General features: G+C 45.2%; 1 protein-coding gene across 1 annotated transcript in view; it reads right to left on the bottom strand.

Annotated features, from left to right (window-relative positions):
- LOC126346564 (transient receptor potential cation channel protein painless-like) overlaps positions 1 to 17,156 on the bottom strand; it is a 132,754-nt gene that overhangs the window by 28,246 nt on the left and 87,352 nt on the right. Inside the window, exon 2 of the mRNA XM_050002198.1 lies at positions 1,123 to 1,301. Coding sequence (XP_049858155.1) covers positions 1,123 to 1,301 — 179 coding nt within the window. The remainder of the gene's footprint in view (positions 1 to 1,122; positions 1,302 to 17,156) is intronic.

Genomic DNA, 17,156 nt, shown 5'->3' with positions numbered 1-17,156 from the left:
AAATTCATTCTGATGTGGGACGGCGTTGTTGGAACTTTTTGCTGTTTGTGTGTGGCTCGTTACGATATTTGTTGGTACTAATTTATTTGCAGCTGGAGTCCTGCCCAGAGTTGCGTTCATGTATGGTATATTTGGCATTAAATGTGTTTGGTAAAGTCTGCCTAAGAAGGCCGGTTTTGTACAGTATATACAAAGTTAATTACTACTGCTTGGCATATGTCGTCTTCTGGGACCTGAGCAACACGATCTCGTCAATTTGGTTGTGTAACAGCATTTAGTGGATTGTTCTGTATTTTTCTCACCGTGTTATTATTAACTGGGTGATATAGTCGCGTTTGGTGTCGTTAAGGTACTTCTAAGACTGTGGTTTGACTATTCATATGCGCTTGGCTTTTATTCTTTTGTTTTAAGAAGCGAGAATTGTTTATTGAGATATGTGTGTGTTGGCTTCCGGTACTTGTTAAGAGCGCCCGAGTTAACGGCGCCGTGGTTATCATGTGCTGTCGGGATGTTATATTGTTATTTGATTTTTGAATTTTATCTTGTGTTGGTACTATCTGTCGTGTGTTACAGAACATAATCAAGGAGTATAAGTGATGGGCAGTTGTGGGAGGCATGTCGGGGAGGTCTCAGCGGTTTCTTTCGGGGACCGTTTCTAGTGGGAAGGCTCTGAAGTGTTGAGAGCTCGCTCGTCTGTGATTCCGTTGGGAGTTGCCCTCGCCCTTCGGTTGTATCAAATTATTATTTTGTTATTATATGTCTTGGTTGTGTGTTCATTTTATGGTGCCAAGCTCCATTATCTTTCTCAAAGTTTTTTTTATATAAATCATTTTAAATTGTAATGCCAAGTTAACTTATCATTGGATTTTGTCTTTTGGGTTAACTCTAAAAGAACTATTGTAAAAAGTTGTTTGATTTTATGGTGACAAGCCGCCGTTATTGTTTTTAAAGCTCACTCTTTTAACCATTTGTTAAGTTCTGTAAGTTATATGAATTTGTTGTTATTTAAAAGAGTTTAGTATTGGCAATTTAATAAATTGTGTACAGAGTCTGCCGTTTGGATATTATTGGGTGGAGCTCCTTGGATAGTTCTCCTATAAGAACACACATTTTAGTGCTTACTTGCAGGCGAGCTGCAGCGGCGTGACGAGGTGCGGCGCCGGCAGCTCCATGTCGATGGAGATGTCGGCCGCCTGCAGCAGCTCCCGCAGGGCCTGCGCGTCGTTCCTCTGGACGGCGTCCACCAGCTGCTGCCACGGCGGGTAGCAGCCGCTCAGCATGCGTCGCACGCTCGGCCGCATCTGCAACCACAGCCAACAGCGACACGTAAGAGAAGTCCCCTCAAGGGAGCCACTGTCTATGGGTAACCACTTTAAGTTTTTCTGTGTCGACTGTCTTGTACAGGGTGGCGGGCGAAATGTCTTACCAATTGTTTCTTTCACAATTTACGACGCACATTAGATATCCCGCTGGGATCTCTACAGCACAACTTGGAAAAACAAATGAGTTACGAAATGACATCTAATTCACGATACTGCCGCTAGGAGACTAGTAAGCAGCAATGGCTGACAATGGAAGACTGACGACGCAACAACGATCGGCAGTTGTGTTACTTTTTCATGAAACGAAAAGCCTTGTTGAGACTCAGAGGCGTTTCCGACACACGATCATTCCCTTGCAAGAAGACCATCCACAGGTTGTACGATAAATTTGTACAGGAAGGAACAATATTGGAAGCGGAGCGACCTTTGCCTAAGCCTGTTTGTTCGCCGGAGAATACTGAAGCGGTACGAGTTGCTGTACAGAGAAGTCCCGGGAAATCGTGTAGAAAGGCAGCAGTGCAACTGGGAATATCCAGACGCTCCGTTCAATGCATTCTTAAAAGTGGCCTCCATATCTACCCATACAAGATGACCCCGTGCACAAAAGCTCACTGAAGAACACGAGCAGCAGAGACTACTGTTTTCTCAGTAGGCGGAGGATAGAGAAGAAACTATCAACAACGTTTGGTTTTCAGACGAGGCGCATTTTCATTTAGACGGTGTAGTAAACAAACAAAATGTACGCTTTTGGGCCACTGAAAACCCACAAGTGCTTCATGAACGACAACATTATGCTCCGAGGATTACAGCGTGGGCAGCAATTTCCATTCACGGACTTATAGGACCCTTCTTCTTTGAAGAAACTGTGAACAGTGAGCGTTCTTTGAACATGCTTCGCAATAGCTTCATTCCACAGCTTCTTGCTACTGCCTTGTCCTTCAACACGCAGAAAAATTGTTCAAATGGCTCTGAGCATTATGGGACTTAACATCTGTGGTCATCAGTCCTCTATAACTTAGAACTACTTAAACCTAACTAACCTAAGGACATCACACACATACATGCCCGAGGCAGGATTCGAACCTGCGACCGTAGCGGTCGCGCGGTTCCAGACTGTAGCGCCTAGAACCGCTCGGCCACTCTGGCCGTCTCAACACGCAGAGCTTCACGCAAGATGGAGCAAGGCCACATACTGCAAACACTGTGTTGGAGTTTTTACACGAGCATTTCGACATGCGGATCATTTCACTCAGGTTTCCAGGTCGCTTCAATGACGGACAAAATTGGCCCCCCAATAGTCCAGACCTCAATCCATGTGACTATTTTCTTTGGGGGTACCTAAGTCTTATTCTTCAAGCTTGCAGTCAAATTATGGAAGACATGTGCCTTAGGGTAATCACTAACTTCAGTGTCCGTTTGAAGGAAGTTAGGAAACGAAATGGTGGACATATTGTGCGTGTACTGATATAGAACAAATCTCCATGGACGGGTCTTCATTGTAGTATATGTTCCTTTCAGATTGTATTGACAATAAAGTTTATATTCAAAAACAAAATTATAGCACATTTCGACCGCCACCCTGTATCTTTGCCCTCGAAGGACGAAAGCATATCGGTGACAGAGGATACCGTGAGTTCAGCGGCACCGCCACAAGCGGTGGGAACTACGAAACGCGAGGTGGCCGCCTGGGGAACTACGAAAATGACCTTACAATCGGCTGCAGAGCAGACTGGTGGCTGCAGTCAGCGCCAGTGCGGCGTTAAGTATAAGATGTCATAGTGTCAGAAGGCGGCGCAAGATCAAGGAGGCTGATTGGAACACCAACATCGACGCCGCGCTACAAGAGGCTCAAGCCCGCTTCAGGACGATGCCTCGCACAGAAATGGAAGCTGCCTGCCTCCTGTTACAGGAGGTCTACCACCGAAGACCAGACACAGAAATCCGAGCGTCGCAGATGAGTGTGCAGTCGAATACGACGATGACGACCGGACAAACTGAGGACCACTATCAGCAACGACGTGCAACCCAGACGCATGAACCTTAGCCACGCCAAAAGACAGTGGCATACAGAGCAGTGCAAACGACGAAAGTCGCCGAAGAAGATGGACCTAATAAAAGGGTGACGCAGCCACGATGAGCACGCCGACTAGCCCTGACCAACTAAACAGTGCAAACTTACGAGATAATCAGGGCCAACCGCACACTGGTAAACCAAGAAGTAGTCGCTCGAATGGAAAGGGAGTGCGAGGACAACATCGAAGACAGAGGGGAGGCAGAAGAAACTCCGAGCACCAAGAAGAAGACGAGTACTACACATCTTACTGGAAAAACACAGAATTTATATCAAACGTCTCACCATGTCAGAAAAAAAGAAAGAAAATATAAATTTTAAGAAACACCAACGTAGTTTGATAATGGTAATGTAAAAAATCAAAACAAATATATAACTCCACGAACGAAAAAAAAACGGGGGGTCCGTTCTTCGGGCAACCACCTGAAGCAGATCATTGTCAACTACGTCTCCCCGATATCTGAATGGTCAGCGTGACGGATTGCCGTCCTAAGGGGTCCGGGTTCAATTCCCAGCTGGGTAGGGGTTTTTCTCCGCTCAGGGACCGGGTGTTGTGTTGTCTTCATCATCATTTCATCGCCATCCGGCGCGCAGGTGCCCAATGTGGCGTCGACTGTAATAAGACCTGCACGAAGGCGGCCGGACCTGACCCGCAAGGGGCCTCCCGGCCAATGACGCCAGACGCTCATTTCCATTGTCAGCTATGCTGAGCCACCATCTTCGTACCGCCACTACCGCTGAACTCAAAGAGTATAACATCGCTCCCCTCTGCTGAACTCTGCCAAATTAGTCATTTCGCCCTCCTGTATTGCTGCGGGAATATCGACGATCTACTCTATCAACAGTACTCGATTGGAGTTGATAGATTTGCGAACATTCCCTGTGGATATATGTTTTGCTACCGTGACCTACGTCGCATGGAACGCTCTACAGACTTGGTCATGGTGCTATCAAGTGTCACTGGTTGCACCCTGTGACAGACGCTGAACTTCAGGAACTTTAAGTGTCCGACGACTATAGTGGTAATATTAGCGTCCAGTAAATACTGTAACTATAAAAGGGTTTATCTATTGCTGCGGGTTACAAAAATTTGGAAATTTGTGGTCAGTTACTATGGCACCAAACTGCTGAGGTCATGGGTACTTAGGCTTAAACACTACTTAAAAAATGGCTCTAAGCACTATGGCACTTTACATCTGAGGTCATCCGTCCCCTAGACTTAAAACTACTTAAACCTAACCAACCTAAGGATATCACACACATCCAAGCCCAAGGCAGGACTCGAACCTGCGACTGAAGCAGCTGCGCGGTTCCGGACTGGAGCGCCTAGAACCGCTCGTCCACAATTGCCGGCTACACACTACTTAGTCTAACTAAAACTAACTTACCCTAAGGACAACACACACACCCATACACGAGGACTTGAACCTCCGCTAACCGTGGCAAGGCGCCCTAGACCGCTCGGCTACCGACGCGGCTCTGTGGGTTACAGCAGACTGCATTTGGTGGCAAACTGCCATTACCTAGCCATTGTCCAAGTGCAAAATGGCATAAAGGTCAGACGTTTGCTGTTGATCTCCTGTTGGTATTCAGGAAAGAAGCCTTAAAAGATTGAAAGTAACAAACGCACGTTGTAATTTAAGCTGTTTTAGCCACTCACTGCAGTTTAATTAGTGCACTGACCTGAGGTTGTAGCACAGAGATTTTTCGGAGGCGTTTAGAGCACGTAGTGGTATCTCAGCCGCTGTTCAGTCCAGTCCCATTAGAAAGAGGAAGATAGATAGATAGATAGATAGAGAGAGAGAGAGAGAGAGAGAGAGAGAGAGAGAGAGAGAGAGAACGAAATAAAATTATAATCGCCTTTCTAATGACAGATTCAGACTGTTTACGGAATTAATTAAACCAAGGTAATTAAAAGTATGAATTTAATTCGCTAATTTATACAGCAAAAGAAATTTTTTTGAAGCCAAGTGAAACTGCCAATAGTTCACCTACGTAGAGGTCTATCAGTAGTGGGGACAGAGCAATCGTTTAATTTAAAATACATTGAAGATGGAGTAAATGTGCAGCAGTACCAATGACCGTTAGTTTCAAACTAAAGCCAATGCAACAAACACCTCTCGTGGTCAGAGAACTGCGGAGTTTCCAGTATCACCAAACTGCGTGTTGGGAGGGCAGAAGTGCCCCTCGGCAGAAATCTTTATTAAAATCTGCAATGCCATCTTCCAGTCAAGAGGAGTACAGGAACCATTTTCTATCGGAGGAAGCGCGCAGTCGTGCGGCGTCTGAGGTAACAGACCTACTGAGAGACACCTTCTCAGCCTCAGTTCGTTGCAGTTCTTGCTTCACATCACTTCGCGAGCATCGCTGCTTTAAGTGCCGCCGTTTTCGAGAAACGTGTGCTGCTTTCCTTGGAAACGACAGATTTTGTCCTGCCTTTCGCGGTATTACGCTCACAGCAAACTCGTCCATGATTAAGATACTGATCTGCACCACAAGAAATCAGCATTTCCGTTTCATCAGTCTTACTGTAGTAAGCTTTGTGGCAATGCCCATGCCTGCGTTCTCGAATCACCTGTCTATTCCTGGGTCATTATATTCGCTAGCGATTCTAAATTACGGAGTTCATGTCTCATTTCCTGACCAATACTCGTTCTAGACACTAGACTAGTCATGTTTCTATGCCTTTTCATATACTTGTGCTTGGTCCACAGCAAGCCTGTGGATCGCCGTGTAATCCAGATTTGAGGCTGGCGAGTTTCCACTTTTGTCTAGCGAGACTGCCTCGAATTTTGTTATATTACGAAACATGAAATTGGTTTAATAGCAGCTGTCTGTCTGTCTGTTACCGGTCTGTAGTCTCCCCCTGTTTCCTTCATTAATCAAATATTTTAACTCGGCAGTCTAATTGCGTGCGGTACGAGAAGATACCCGATGTCGTCACGGTACAGGCAGCTGACGACTATCAGGTGATATTATTTTAGTTTGATGGTAGGGAAAACGGCGACAGACAGAACACCTCATTTTTCTCAATCCACAATAGGCAACGATCTACAATTTTTATACGGTATTGCTCACATGTCCACATGGTAGCCGGTGTCTGTCTGTTATGTGGTACTATAAGACGACATGTTTCTCAACTGGTGAAATTTCGGGCAGGAATACTCACACCTGCGGTGATTTATTCAGAAGTCCCTTTGGCAGGATAGCAGCGGTGGGGAAGGTGGAAAAGAACGGGAATACATCTACACAATCCCAATGTTTATTCCGCAGAGGATTTTGGTCCTTTCGTGTTACGGCAAGAATAGAGACCGCAGTTCAAATCATCGATTTATAATAACACAACTGGAGACAAAGGTGGAAATGAATGGTAGTTTGATACGAACACTAGCAGCACTAAAAGGCAAATACACAGAATATTCCCAGTCATTAAGAATAGGCTCAGTATGTGCGACCCTGGCTCTGCACGAGGTACGATGTATCTACTAACAGGTCATGGACCATGTCGTTCACCACATCGAAAAGGATCTACTAACACGCTAGTCTACGACAAGAACGTTCCGCTCATCATGGCGATTACCAGGTAGAGAGGGAATTACGACTATTACAATGTAATTTGCAAGCAATTATGGAAAATAAAATTTATGGACTACAGTTAATTTAAATTTAATGGCATATCTCTCTTTATAAGAACAATTCCTCAAGCGTCACTCATTATGATCAAGTAGCCTCTCGAAGCATAGAACTAACATCAATAGATCCAAGAGAAAATGGTAGCGAAAAATAAAATTTAATTAAAAGAATCAACAAAAAAAATGTAATGGTCACCTAAATGAGTAAGTGTAGACTCGAGCATTGACGGGGCATGTACGTACGTATCAGTCAGGGTAATATACAATGAAGCGCCAAAGAAACTGGCATAGGCATGCGTGTTCAAATACAGGGATACGGAAACGGCCGAATACTGCGCTGCGGTCGGCAACGGCTATATAAGACAGCTAGTGTCTGTTAGATCGGTTACTGCTGCTACAATGACAGGTTATCAAGATTTAAGTGAGTTTGAACGTGTGTTATAGTTGACGCACGAGGGATGGGACACAGAATCTCCGAGGTAGCAGAGTGTACCATGAATATCAGGAATCCTGTAAAACATCAAATCTCCGATATCGCTGCGGATAGAAAAAAATCCTGCAAGAGCGGGACCAACGACGACTGAAGAGAATCGTTCAACGTGACATAAGTGCTACCCTTCCGCAAATTGCTGCAGATCTCAATGTTGGGCCATCAATAAATGTCAGCGTACTAACCATTCAAAGAAACATTATCGATATGGGCTCGTGTACGCTTGATGACTGCACGACACAAAGCTTTACGCCTCGCCTGGGCCTGTCAACACCGACATTGGAGTGTTGATGATTGGAAACATGTTGCCTGGTCGGACGAGTCTCGTTTCAAATTGGATAGAGCGGGTGGATCTCATGACTTCATGGACCCTGCATGTCAGCAGTGGGCTGTTCAAGCTGGTGGAAGCTCTGTAATGTTGTGGGGTGTGTGCAGTTGGAGTGATGTAGGACCCCTGATACGTCTAGATACGACTCTTGACAGGTGACACACACGTAAGCATCCTGTCTGATCACCTGCATCCATTGGCCAATTACAGCAGGACAATGCGACACCCCACACGTCCAGAACTGCTACAGAGGAATATTCTTCGGAGTGATCTCGGCAGCCAGAGGAAGTGTGTATTGTGTAATTCAGAAGAAGTCTTTATGGCCGAAAGCTTACTTGTATAGCAGTCTTTTTGTTGTGCCTGTCTGCGACTCAACGTCTCCACTATATGGTGACTAGCAATATGTCCTTTTCATAATATTAAAATAAAGCATAGCGTGTGGTTATGATTATTGAATACTAGCTTAGCGCCCGCTGCTTTGCTCAAGTAGATTGTATGATCTGCACAGATTTTTTTGTTTTTCCTTAATCGAATTTTTGATGTTGTTCACAAATTGCAACACCTTCTGAACTTTTCACACTACTAAGGCAATAGAAGCATGGCCTTTTCCAAAGGTAATTCTGACAAAAGTGATTCTGATAGCTGGAGGCCAAGGTTTCTTTACTCATGCCTTTTGCGTTTTTGCTGTAACATTTCTCTAGAAACTTTCATCCATTAGAGCATATCTCTTCACATACAAACAAGTAATGAAATACCAATTTTCACAGATTTAGCTTCAAAATTGTGTAATATAACTAAATACTTTCATAAAAACTTTCATCCCCTATTTCACTCCCTTAGGAGTTGAATTTGGAAATGCTTTGGAACATGTATTTTTTTTTATTTCTAATCCGAGAAGTCAAATACCAGATTTTATAGATGTAGTATTGAAAATGCCTTAGTAGTTCTTTGATAAAAATTTATTTAAAACAAACTTCACCCACTCTTTCACACGTATAGGTGCTACATTTCCAAAAATATTGAAACACTTATTTATTTATTTCTGACAGGGAAACCAAATGCAATTTTCGTAGGTATAGCTTCAAAATTAAATTAATAGCGACATATTTTCACATAACATTTCATCCCTTATATCACCCCCATTATGGGTGGAATTTCGAAAAATCCCTTCTTAGACAACGCCTGCAGTATAAAACCAACATCCTTGCTAAATTTTAAATTTCTATCATTAGCAGTTTGGGTTGGACGATAATGAATGAGTCAGTCCGGACATTGCCTTCATATACACTCAAGAGCCAAAGAAACTGGTGCACCTGCCCCATACGCTTATCGTGTAGGGCCCTAGTGAGCACGCTGAAGTGCAGCAACACGACGTGGAGTGGACTCAACTAATGTCTGAAGTAGTGCTTGCGGGCTTTCACATTGAAAATATGAAATAATGGTGTGGTGTGGCCCGCAACTCCGTACCATCCGACTCAGAGTTGAAATATTGATAGTTTCAGCTGCTTTCGTTGTCTGTGGGTTGGGATACGTAGTTGCCGCATTACAGGCCAAATATTGCTGAGTCTACGGTATGCAATATGAATAAACACATGAATCAAACGGTCGAAGGTTCCTATCACTCGGCAATTGCGAATGTAGAGTAGACATTTATAAATGAAAGATTGCAATTAAATAAAATCCGCAGGCTCTATCTTAACGACTTTAAATGATGAGTACAATAGTAGAAGTACTTTTGAGAATGCGGTATATTTGTGCCAAACACTTATTGGTGTCGATGGTTCGACAATTCAAAATGGTTCAAATGGCTCTGAGCACTATGGGACTTAAATGGTTCAAATGGCTCTGAGCACAATGGGACTCAACTGCTGTGGCCATTAGTCCCTTAGAAGGTAGAACTACTTAAACCTAACTAACCTAAAAAGTATTCGAACCTGCGACCGTAGCAGTCGCACGGTTCCGGACTGCGCGCCTAGAACCGCGAGACCACCGCGGCCGGCGCTATGGGACTTAACAGCTATGGTCATCAGTCCCCTAGAACTTAGAACTACTTAAACCTAACTAACCTAAAGACATCACACAACACCCAGTCATCACGAGGCAGAGAAAATCCCTGACCCCGCCGGGAATCGAACCCGGGAACCCGGGCGCGGGAAGCGACAACGCTACCGCACGACCACGAGCTGCGGACGGTTCGACAATTAAATAAAATATGAGTTGAATAACAGGGAACCAATAGATTCCTACTTCACGCAGTTGGTTATGAACAACAACATAGCTTGCGAGATATTCACTTCCAAACGCGTACATCTTCACTGCAGAAGCCACAGAAATCTTACAAGTACGCAAGTCGGCACTCCGAAGTATTTCTGTCTCTAGTGATCACGCGCCAACCGCCCCACTTTCCAAGTCCTTCCTGCGACTGTGCATCCGTCGCGCCATCGCATCCAGCACTTCCCGTGTACTGCGCGACCGTCCCTCGCGCCGCTCTCTTCAGAACTGCCACGTGTCCTCTCTGGTATCGACACTCCTCCCCACTACCATACATTCTCTCCACGTGTCCTTTTTGGAACGATCGCTGTGACTGGCTAGAGCTCTCCCCCCTTTCTTCAAGCCAACACACACTCACAAACATTTGGAAACACATTCGAAATACTGGATTTACATTTAAATAACTTGAAAATTAAGTAAATATTCCTACGGCTGGACCAAAAACACGCTCTGACTCACGTTATTAAATATATAAACAAATTAAATAAACATATATCAAAGGAATAGAACAGAAGGTAGGCCAGTAGCCTAATGTCTGTGCTTTCTAGAACATAGTAAATATTTAACCAAATTCCTCATGAATAGTATATATCAGACATAAACAAAGACATAGGTGAATAAATATATTTATAAGCATGCTGCTACCGTCTCTTCGTGTAACTGTGGAGTACTTAATGCCGGTCGTGATCGATAGTAATCGGCCACTTTGACCTCCAATAACTCATTAACTATTCAAGTGAAATGCCTGTAATTTATCCCAATTTAGGTTTACACTAAAAGCTTTCTAAAGACACGTCGATCGACGAAATCGGATGAAGCGTTTAGATTTTGGAATTTCGTTGCTGGGTGTTACTTGTAGAAAATTTACTGTCAGATTCTAAACTTTAAACTAATAAAGATATTGAAAATCTGATTACCTCTCAGAATCATCGAGCGAATAATAGTTATGTACATGTTTCTTTATGAGGTATCATGATTCATCTGGCTACTATTAATTTCGGTACGAACTGTGAAATGTCTGCCATGATGGTTTCACTAAGTCCGCCATCTTTGGCACTCTCGGCATGCAAGTCTCTTTCATGAACACAACGTCACCATGGAATTCCCAGCCACGTGGTCAGCTGGACCATACGCTGGGGTACCCCCCTTGCTCAGATAACGTTCGGCACCACGTGGTTGCCGCTGGGCCGTGGCTCACCTAGAGGCCCTCGACCCCATGTGGCCATGCTCACTCCGAACTCAGAGTATTTTCAGGGCGCCACACTCGCCCATCACCTCACATGCTGGAGGGAACTGAGACCATGAATCCTGCAGGGCTGTCCCTAAATCCGCAAGAGGACGAGAAGGCGGAGATCTCTTCTTAACAGCACGTTGCAAGGCATGCCAGATATGCTCTGTTATGAGGAGAGTTTGGTGGACAGTGGAAGTGTTTAGTCTCAGAAGAGTGCTCCTGGAGCCGCTCTTTAGCAGTTCTGGATGTGTGGGGTGTCGCATTGTCCTGCTGGTATTGCCCAAGTCTGTCAGAATGCTCAATGGACATGAATGGATGCAGCTGATCAGACGGGTCACCTGTCAGAGTCATATCTAGACGTATCAGGTACCCCATATCACTCCAATTGCGCAATCCCACACCATTACACAGCCTCCACCAGCTTGAACAGTCTCTTGCATGTTCCATGGGTCTATGGATTCCAGAGGTTGTCTCCATACCCGTACACGTCCCTCCGCTCGACACAATTTGAAACGCAACTCCGTGTCTTTTCCACTTTAAATTGCTGCAAACGCAATGGATGTATCTGCTTCCAGTCATTGTTCATAAATCGTGTAATTACACAACGGATTTTTCCGCTTATTTATGCGCAGTATGTTGCATTTCATGGTTAAGCGCCGTTCCCTGCACCAGGTGTCGATCCTCTGCGACCCTTCGCTACTTCTCTAGTACAACAGCATCATCCGCGAACGGCCACACGGAACTTTAATGACTTTATACAGTAGGTCTTTTATATTATATACTGTGAACAGTAATGATCCTATAAGACTACCTAAGAGTGCGCCCGAAATTACTTTTAGCTTTCAAGATTCCTCTCCGTTACGACTGACACATTGTATTCTGTTCGCAAGAAGCTCTTCAATCCAGTCACAAAACTGATCTGATATTCCGTACGCTCATATTTCATTCATTAGGTTCCAGTGCGAGAGGGTATACGAAACTTTCACGAAGCCACGGAATATAACCTGGTTATCGGTTTATAATGAATTCTGAGTCTTGTGGACGAACAAAGTGGGTTGGTTCTCACATGATCGCTACTTGTGCAATCCAATGTTGATTCCTACAGAAGAAAGCAGTCTCCATAAAGGTGGAGCGAGCATAAAATATGTTCCATAATTCTACAACAGGCTAACATCGGCGACATAGATCTAGTGTGCGTATTCTCGACGATCCTTCTCGAAAACGGGACTGACCTTCGCATTTTTACGACCACTTGGAACGCTTTGTTCCTCCAGCGGCCTGCGGTAGGGTACTGCTGGGAGAGGGCCACGTTCTTTACGTGACGAGGAAACATCCCAATGAGATCCGAAATCGCAACGAAACGTGATAGAGACATAGAGGAATTAAAACCATTAGCTGCCAGTAGGCACTGATTTATATCAATGGCGCAAGTTAAAAATTTGAGCCTGACCGGGGTTCGAACCTGGGCCTCCTGCTTACTAGGCAGATGCGCTGACCTATACCCAATGCAAACACAGTGGTCACTGCATGGACTACCCTAGCTCGGTTCCTGTAAGACCCAAATTCTCAACTACTGACGTAGTGCCCCTGCTCTTTAGCCTCATTATTCGAGGTATCTCGCCGGATCCCGTAAGAATTTAGCTTGGGGTGCATCTGCACAGCACACGTGAGAATTGGCTTGGGAACCGTGCCGGATTGTCCCCTCAGGCAGCGCGACGCCACCTGCTGTCACGATTTATCGGCGCTTTTGCGAGCGCCCCGCCCCCTTCCTCGCCCCCGCGAGGCCTCTTATCCACTGCGATCCTCCGCAGGTCCTTGACGCATCTCAAGAGGCTCTCGACTACCCCTCTGCTGAAAGCCGTTCCCTGTCTTGCCAGGTCCAGCCTCTCCCAGTTCCTAGCAGTTGCCTTCTTTTCATCTTCAGGCGTTGGTTTCTGAGAGCTGACCGTTACTTCCTTTTTTCTCGAGGAACTGTACCTGACATCCTGTTTGCCATATGTACTGACAAGCAAAAACATTATGCTGATCTGCTTATTAGCCTTTTCCTCCGTCTTTTGAATACAATATAGTAGTGATTTTACGTTGCAAAGATTTGCCGAAGGTCTGACAGGTTTGCGCAGATATGTGGCTCCAGATGTTTAGGCAAATGTAGTGCACTTCCCGTAAATTACAGTGCGGTGAATCGTAGGCGCGAAGCTGGCGTTCCATAGCGTCCTAGATATGTCTCATCGGCTTTGGCGGACAATCATCAACATGAGTACAGTAACACGCTCCTCTAAGCACTGCAGCTCGATCCTGGCATTGTGACACGGACAATTGTCCTGCTGAAAGATGCAATCGCCGACAAAGAAGGTATCAAGCCTCAGGTGATGTAGGATGCAGGTGGTCCTTAATAATGTTGACGTAGTTGTTCAGGCTGCCCTGTAAAGGTGGTCAGGATGTAGTGAACAACAGGTAGAATAGGTAAGCTGAAAACTGACTGGTTTGTCAGTTTTATTGCTAAAAATAAGGGATAAATCAGAGAGTATAGAGGCTACCTACAGACTGAATGGACACGGCATCGAGAGGATCAGGAGGGTGTATCGCATCAGGACGAAAGCTGACTGCCAAGAGAGGACGAGATTTGTGCTCAACGGTGCTTCCCAATTCGTTCTACGGTCCTCACAAGACACTTTGCAACCCTCTGATTGACGGGCCGACACCAAAGACGCTGTTTCTAAACCCGTCACTTCGTAGAAATGCCGACCGTGAGAGTGGTGTTTACCAAGGAGCATGGGAACGTTTACACTGATAAATGGTGCAGTCTCGATGATCCTCTGCCCACTGCCATCGTAATTGACGGCGTCGCAGAGTCAACATAGGAACACTTAGGGGCCGTCTTCTGCAGACACCTTGTTCAACAATGTGCGGTGAACAGTGTGCTCCGGAACACCTGTGCCTCTCGTCAGATCTGCCACAGACCGGGGCTCCAGCTTTACACTGAGGTGACACTTTCCACAGAGCGTCACACGAACAGTTGACCAGCTTCCCTGTCCCTGAGATGCTCGTTCCCAGGCGTTGGGCATAAGAATGATTCCCATTTGTCTGTTATCCTCTTACATACTTACGTCTTACCGCTTGATGCGCCAGCAACGCCACCTGCCGGCATCCAGTTTTCGCGGTGGGCAATGATCATCATGTTTTGTGCCATCAGCGTAGTTTGCTTGTCGTACAAATGTTTCGTCTCCAGTAATTATTTCTTCTCGCTCTAATAATAATAATGACACTGTGGCACGTGCCGTGATGAAATACCCATACGCCGTTGAATGATTCTGGTTGATTTTTACGGTTCCGTCTCTCATTCGGTAAAAACTGAACCCTTATACAATCGCTTTGTTGTCCGTCTGTCTATCTGTCTGTCCGATTGTTAAGTCCCTTTCTTCTTAGGAACAGGTAGAGGATCAAGTAGAAATTTATGTCATATACCGAGGTCTGCGGTCCCTTGGCGGTGTAAAAAATTCAAGCAATCAAAAGATGCGGCCTTGTATGTCACATATTTCTATGCTCGAAAATTCACTCATCAAAAGCTATATGGTACTTCCCATTGAGCTGGAATTATTGAATTTGGCAAGATGCAAGGTTTCACTGTACAGGTGAAGAAAAAATATCAGACAATTGTTAATTTGTTACTGTCTCTCATAAAGAAATTCTTGTCGTTTGTTGTCAGTCTGTCTGTCTGTCCCTCCGTTAAGACCCCTACCCTAGACGGGTAGAGGTATCAAGCTGAAATTTATGTTAAACACTAAGGTCTACCGTCCCTTGGCTATGTAAAAACTTTAGGCTCCTAAGTCAGTGCAATCAAAAGATAATGTCGTCTGTAAAGACCGCTTTTTCTCAGGTACGGGTAGAGGTCTCAAGCTGAAATTAATGTCAGACTAAAGTCTACGGTCCCTCGGCGGTGCAAATAATTTAAGTTTTTAAGTCAATGCAGCCAAAAGGTACGGCCATATATGCCACGTAGTCGGGAACTCATCAAAATCTATAGACGAACTATCTACTCAATTGTCGGGCTTGGTGATCCAGCATTTCATTTCCACTTCTTGCGTCGGGCGAGAAGGTTCTGTCTGTTTCCGCCTCTTCCTAATTTCCCTTCATTGTCGTGCGACTCCTTGTGCTTCTCTGCGTCTCGTGTCTGTGAATCAATTTTGATGCGGCGTTGTTTTGCGCCGTGATTCGTCCATGGCTCCTAGGAACATTCCACGTGCATATATCGTCAGTTTTAGCTTTGACAAGACCATGCGGCATGTGCGGCTAGATTCGACACAAATTTACAGTTGACTTGTTCACACAATCACGGAAGGGCTAATTTCAAAAAACGTTCACAAGGCCTGTTTTGATTCTGATTCGTAAGTGTTTTATGTCAAGTTTCTTGATCCACTTCAGGCTGACGGGCTCCTTCTGCAGCACGGACGACAAAGCTCTTTCACTCATCGCTGTCGTTCTAATAGTATGGTTATTCTGGCCAACGCGGATGTGGAATATACGAATGTCAGGCTGTTTAAGCTTCCTCTCGACGTTGCTGACAGTTTCCTCGAGACCGTCCTGCTTCCGTTTGAGGGCATACGGAACATATGGCGACAACGGTGGTCCGTTCAACAGCGTTTACAAGTTTGTAGTGGCGTTCGATGCATGGACATGGCAGTGAAACGGATTATCCCCTCTCATTTGCAGGTGTGTGGATACCGAGTACAGAGAATTTACACAGGACAAGTAGGGACTCGGTTCATATTTAATAAGAGTGGACAATTCCACACAGATTGCCCTCGTCGAACCGCGGTCTTAAAATCCACTTATGAAACGCCGTTAAAGGCTAACTTTATCAAACCTCATTCCCCAAGGAACAGCCATTGTGCTTAACCAAGTTCCTGAGGGGCAACGCGAGCCATTGTTTCATGGCCCTAGAGAATTTCCGCCGTTAACTACGCTTAGGGACCTCCTCGCTGTGGCTTTTGCATCGCCGCCACTTCCACTTCAAAACAATCGTAAACAGAAGCAAGATAGGAGTCAGATGAGTCCTCTTCCATTCTCCGCTCTCCAGAAAAGATTCCGGTGCCTCTCCTTTCACCGACTTCAGACCGGACGATAACATTTCAGCTGCTGTTCAAGGTTCGAAAGCGTGCAGCACTCCTTCCGATGTATCTCCCGAGACCGAGACCGCCTCTTCGGGGTCGCATGAGGATCGAATTCGATTACTCGATAAATAGTACAATTCTCAAGGCTGTCAATTCAACTAAATACCTGGGTGGAAAAATTACGAACAACTTCAGTTGGAAAGACCACACAGACAATATTGTGGGGAAGGCGAGCCAAAGGTTGCGTTTCATTGGCAGGACACCGAAGATGCAACAAGTCCACTAAAGAGACAGCTTACATACACTACACTCGTTCGTCCTCTGTTAGAATGTTGCTGCGCGGTGTGGGATCCTTACCAGGTGGGATTGACGGAGGACATCGAAAGGGTGCAAAAAAGGGCAGCTCGTTTTGTATTATCACGTAATAGGGGAAAGAGTGTGGCAGATATGATACGCGAGTTGGGATGGAAGTCATTAAAGCAAAGACGTTTTTCGTCGCGGCGAGATCTATTTACGAAATTTCAGTCACCAACTTTCTCTTCCGAATGCGAAAATATTTTGTTGAGCCCAACCTACATAGGTAGGAATGACCACCAAAATAAAATAAGAGAAATCAGAGCTCGAACAGAAAGGTTTAGGTGTTCGTTTTTCCCGCGCGCTGTTCGGGAGTGGAATGGTAGGGAGATAGTATGATTGTGGA

This window comes from Schistocerca gregaria, chromosome 1 (assembly GCF_023897955.1).
Source record: "Schistocerca gregaria isolate iqSchGreg1 chromosome 1, iqSchGreg1.2, whole genome shotgun sequence".
Taxonomy (NCBI): domain Eukaryota; kingdom Metazoa; phylum Arthropoda; class Insecta; order Orthoptera; family Acrididae; genus Schistocerca; species Schistocerca gregaria.
This window is presented reverse-complemented; position numbering and strand designations above follow the sequence as displayed.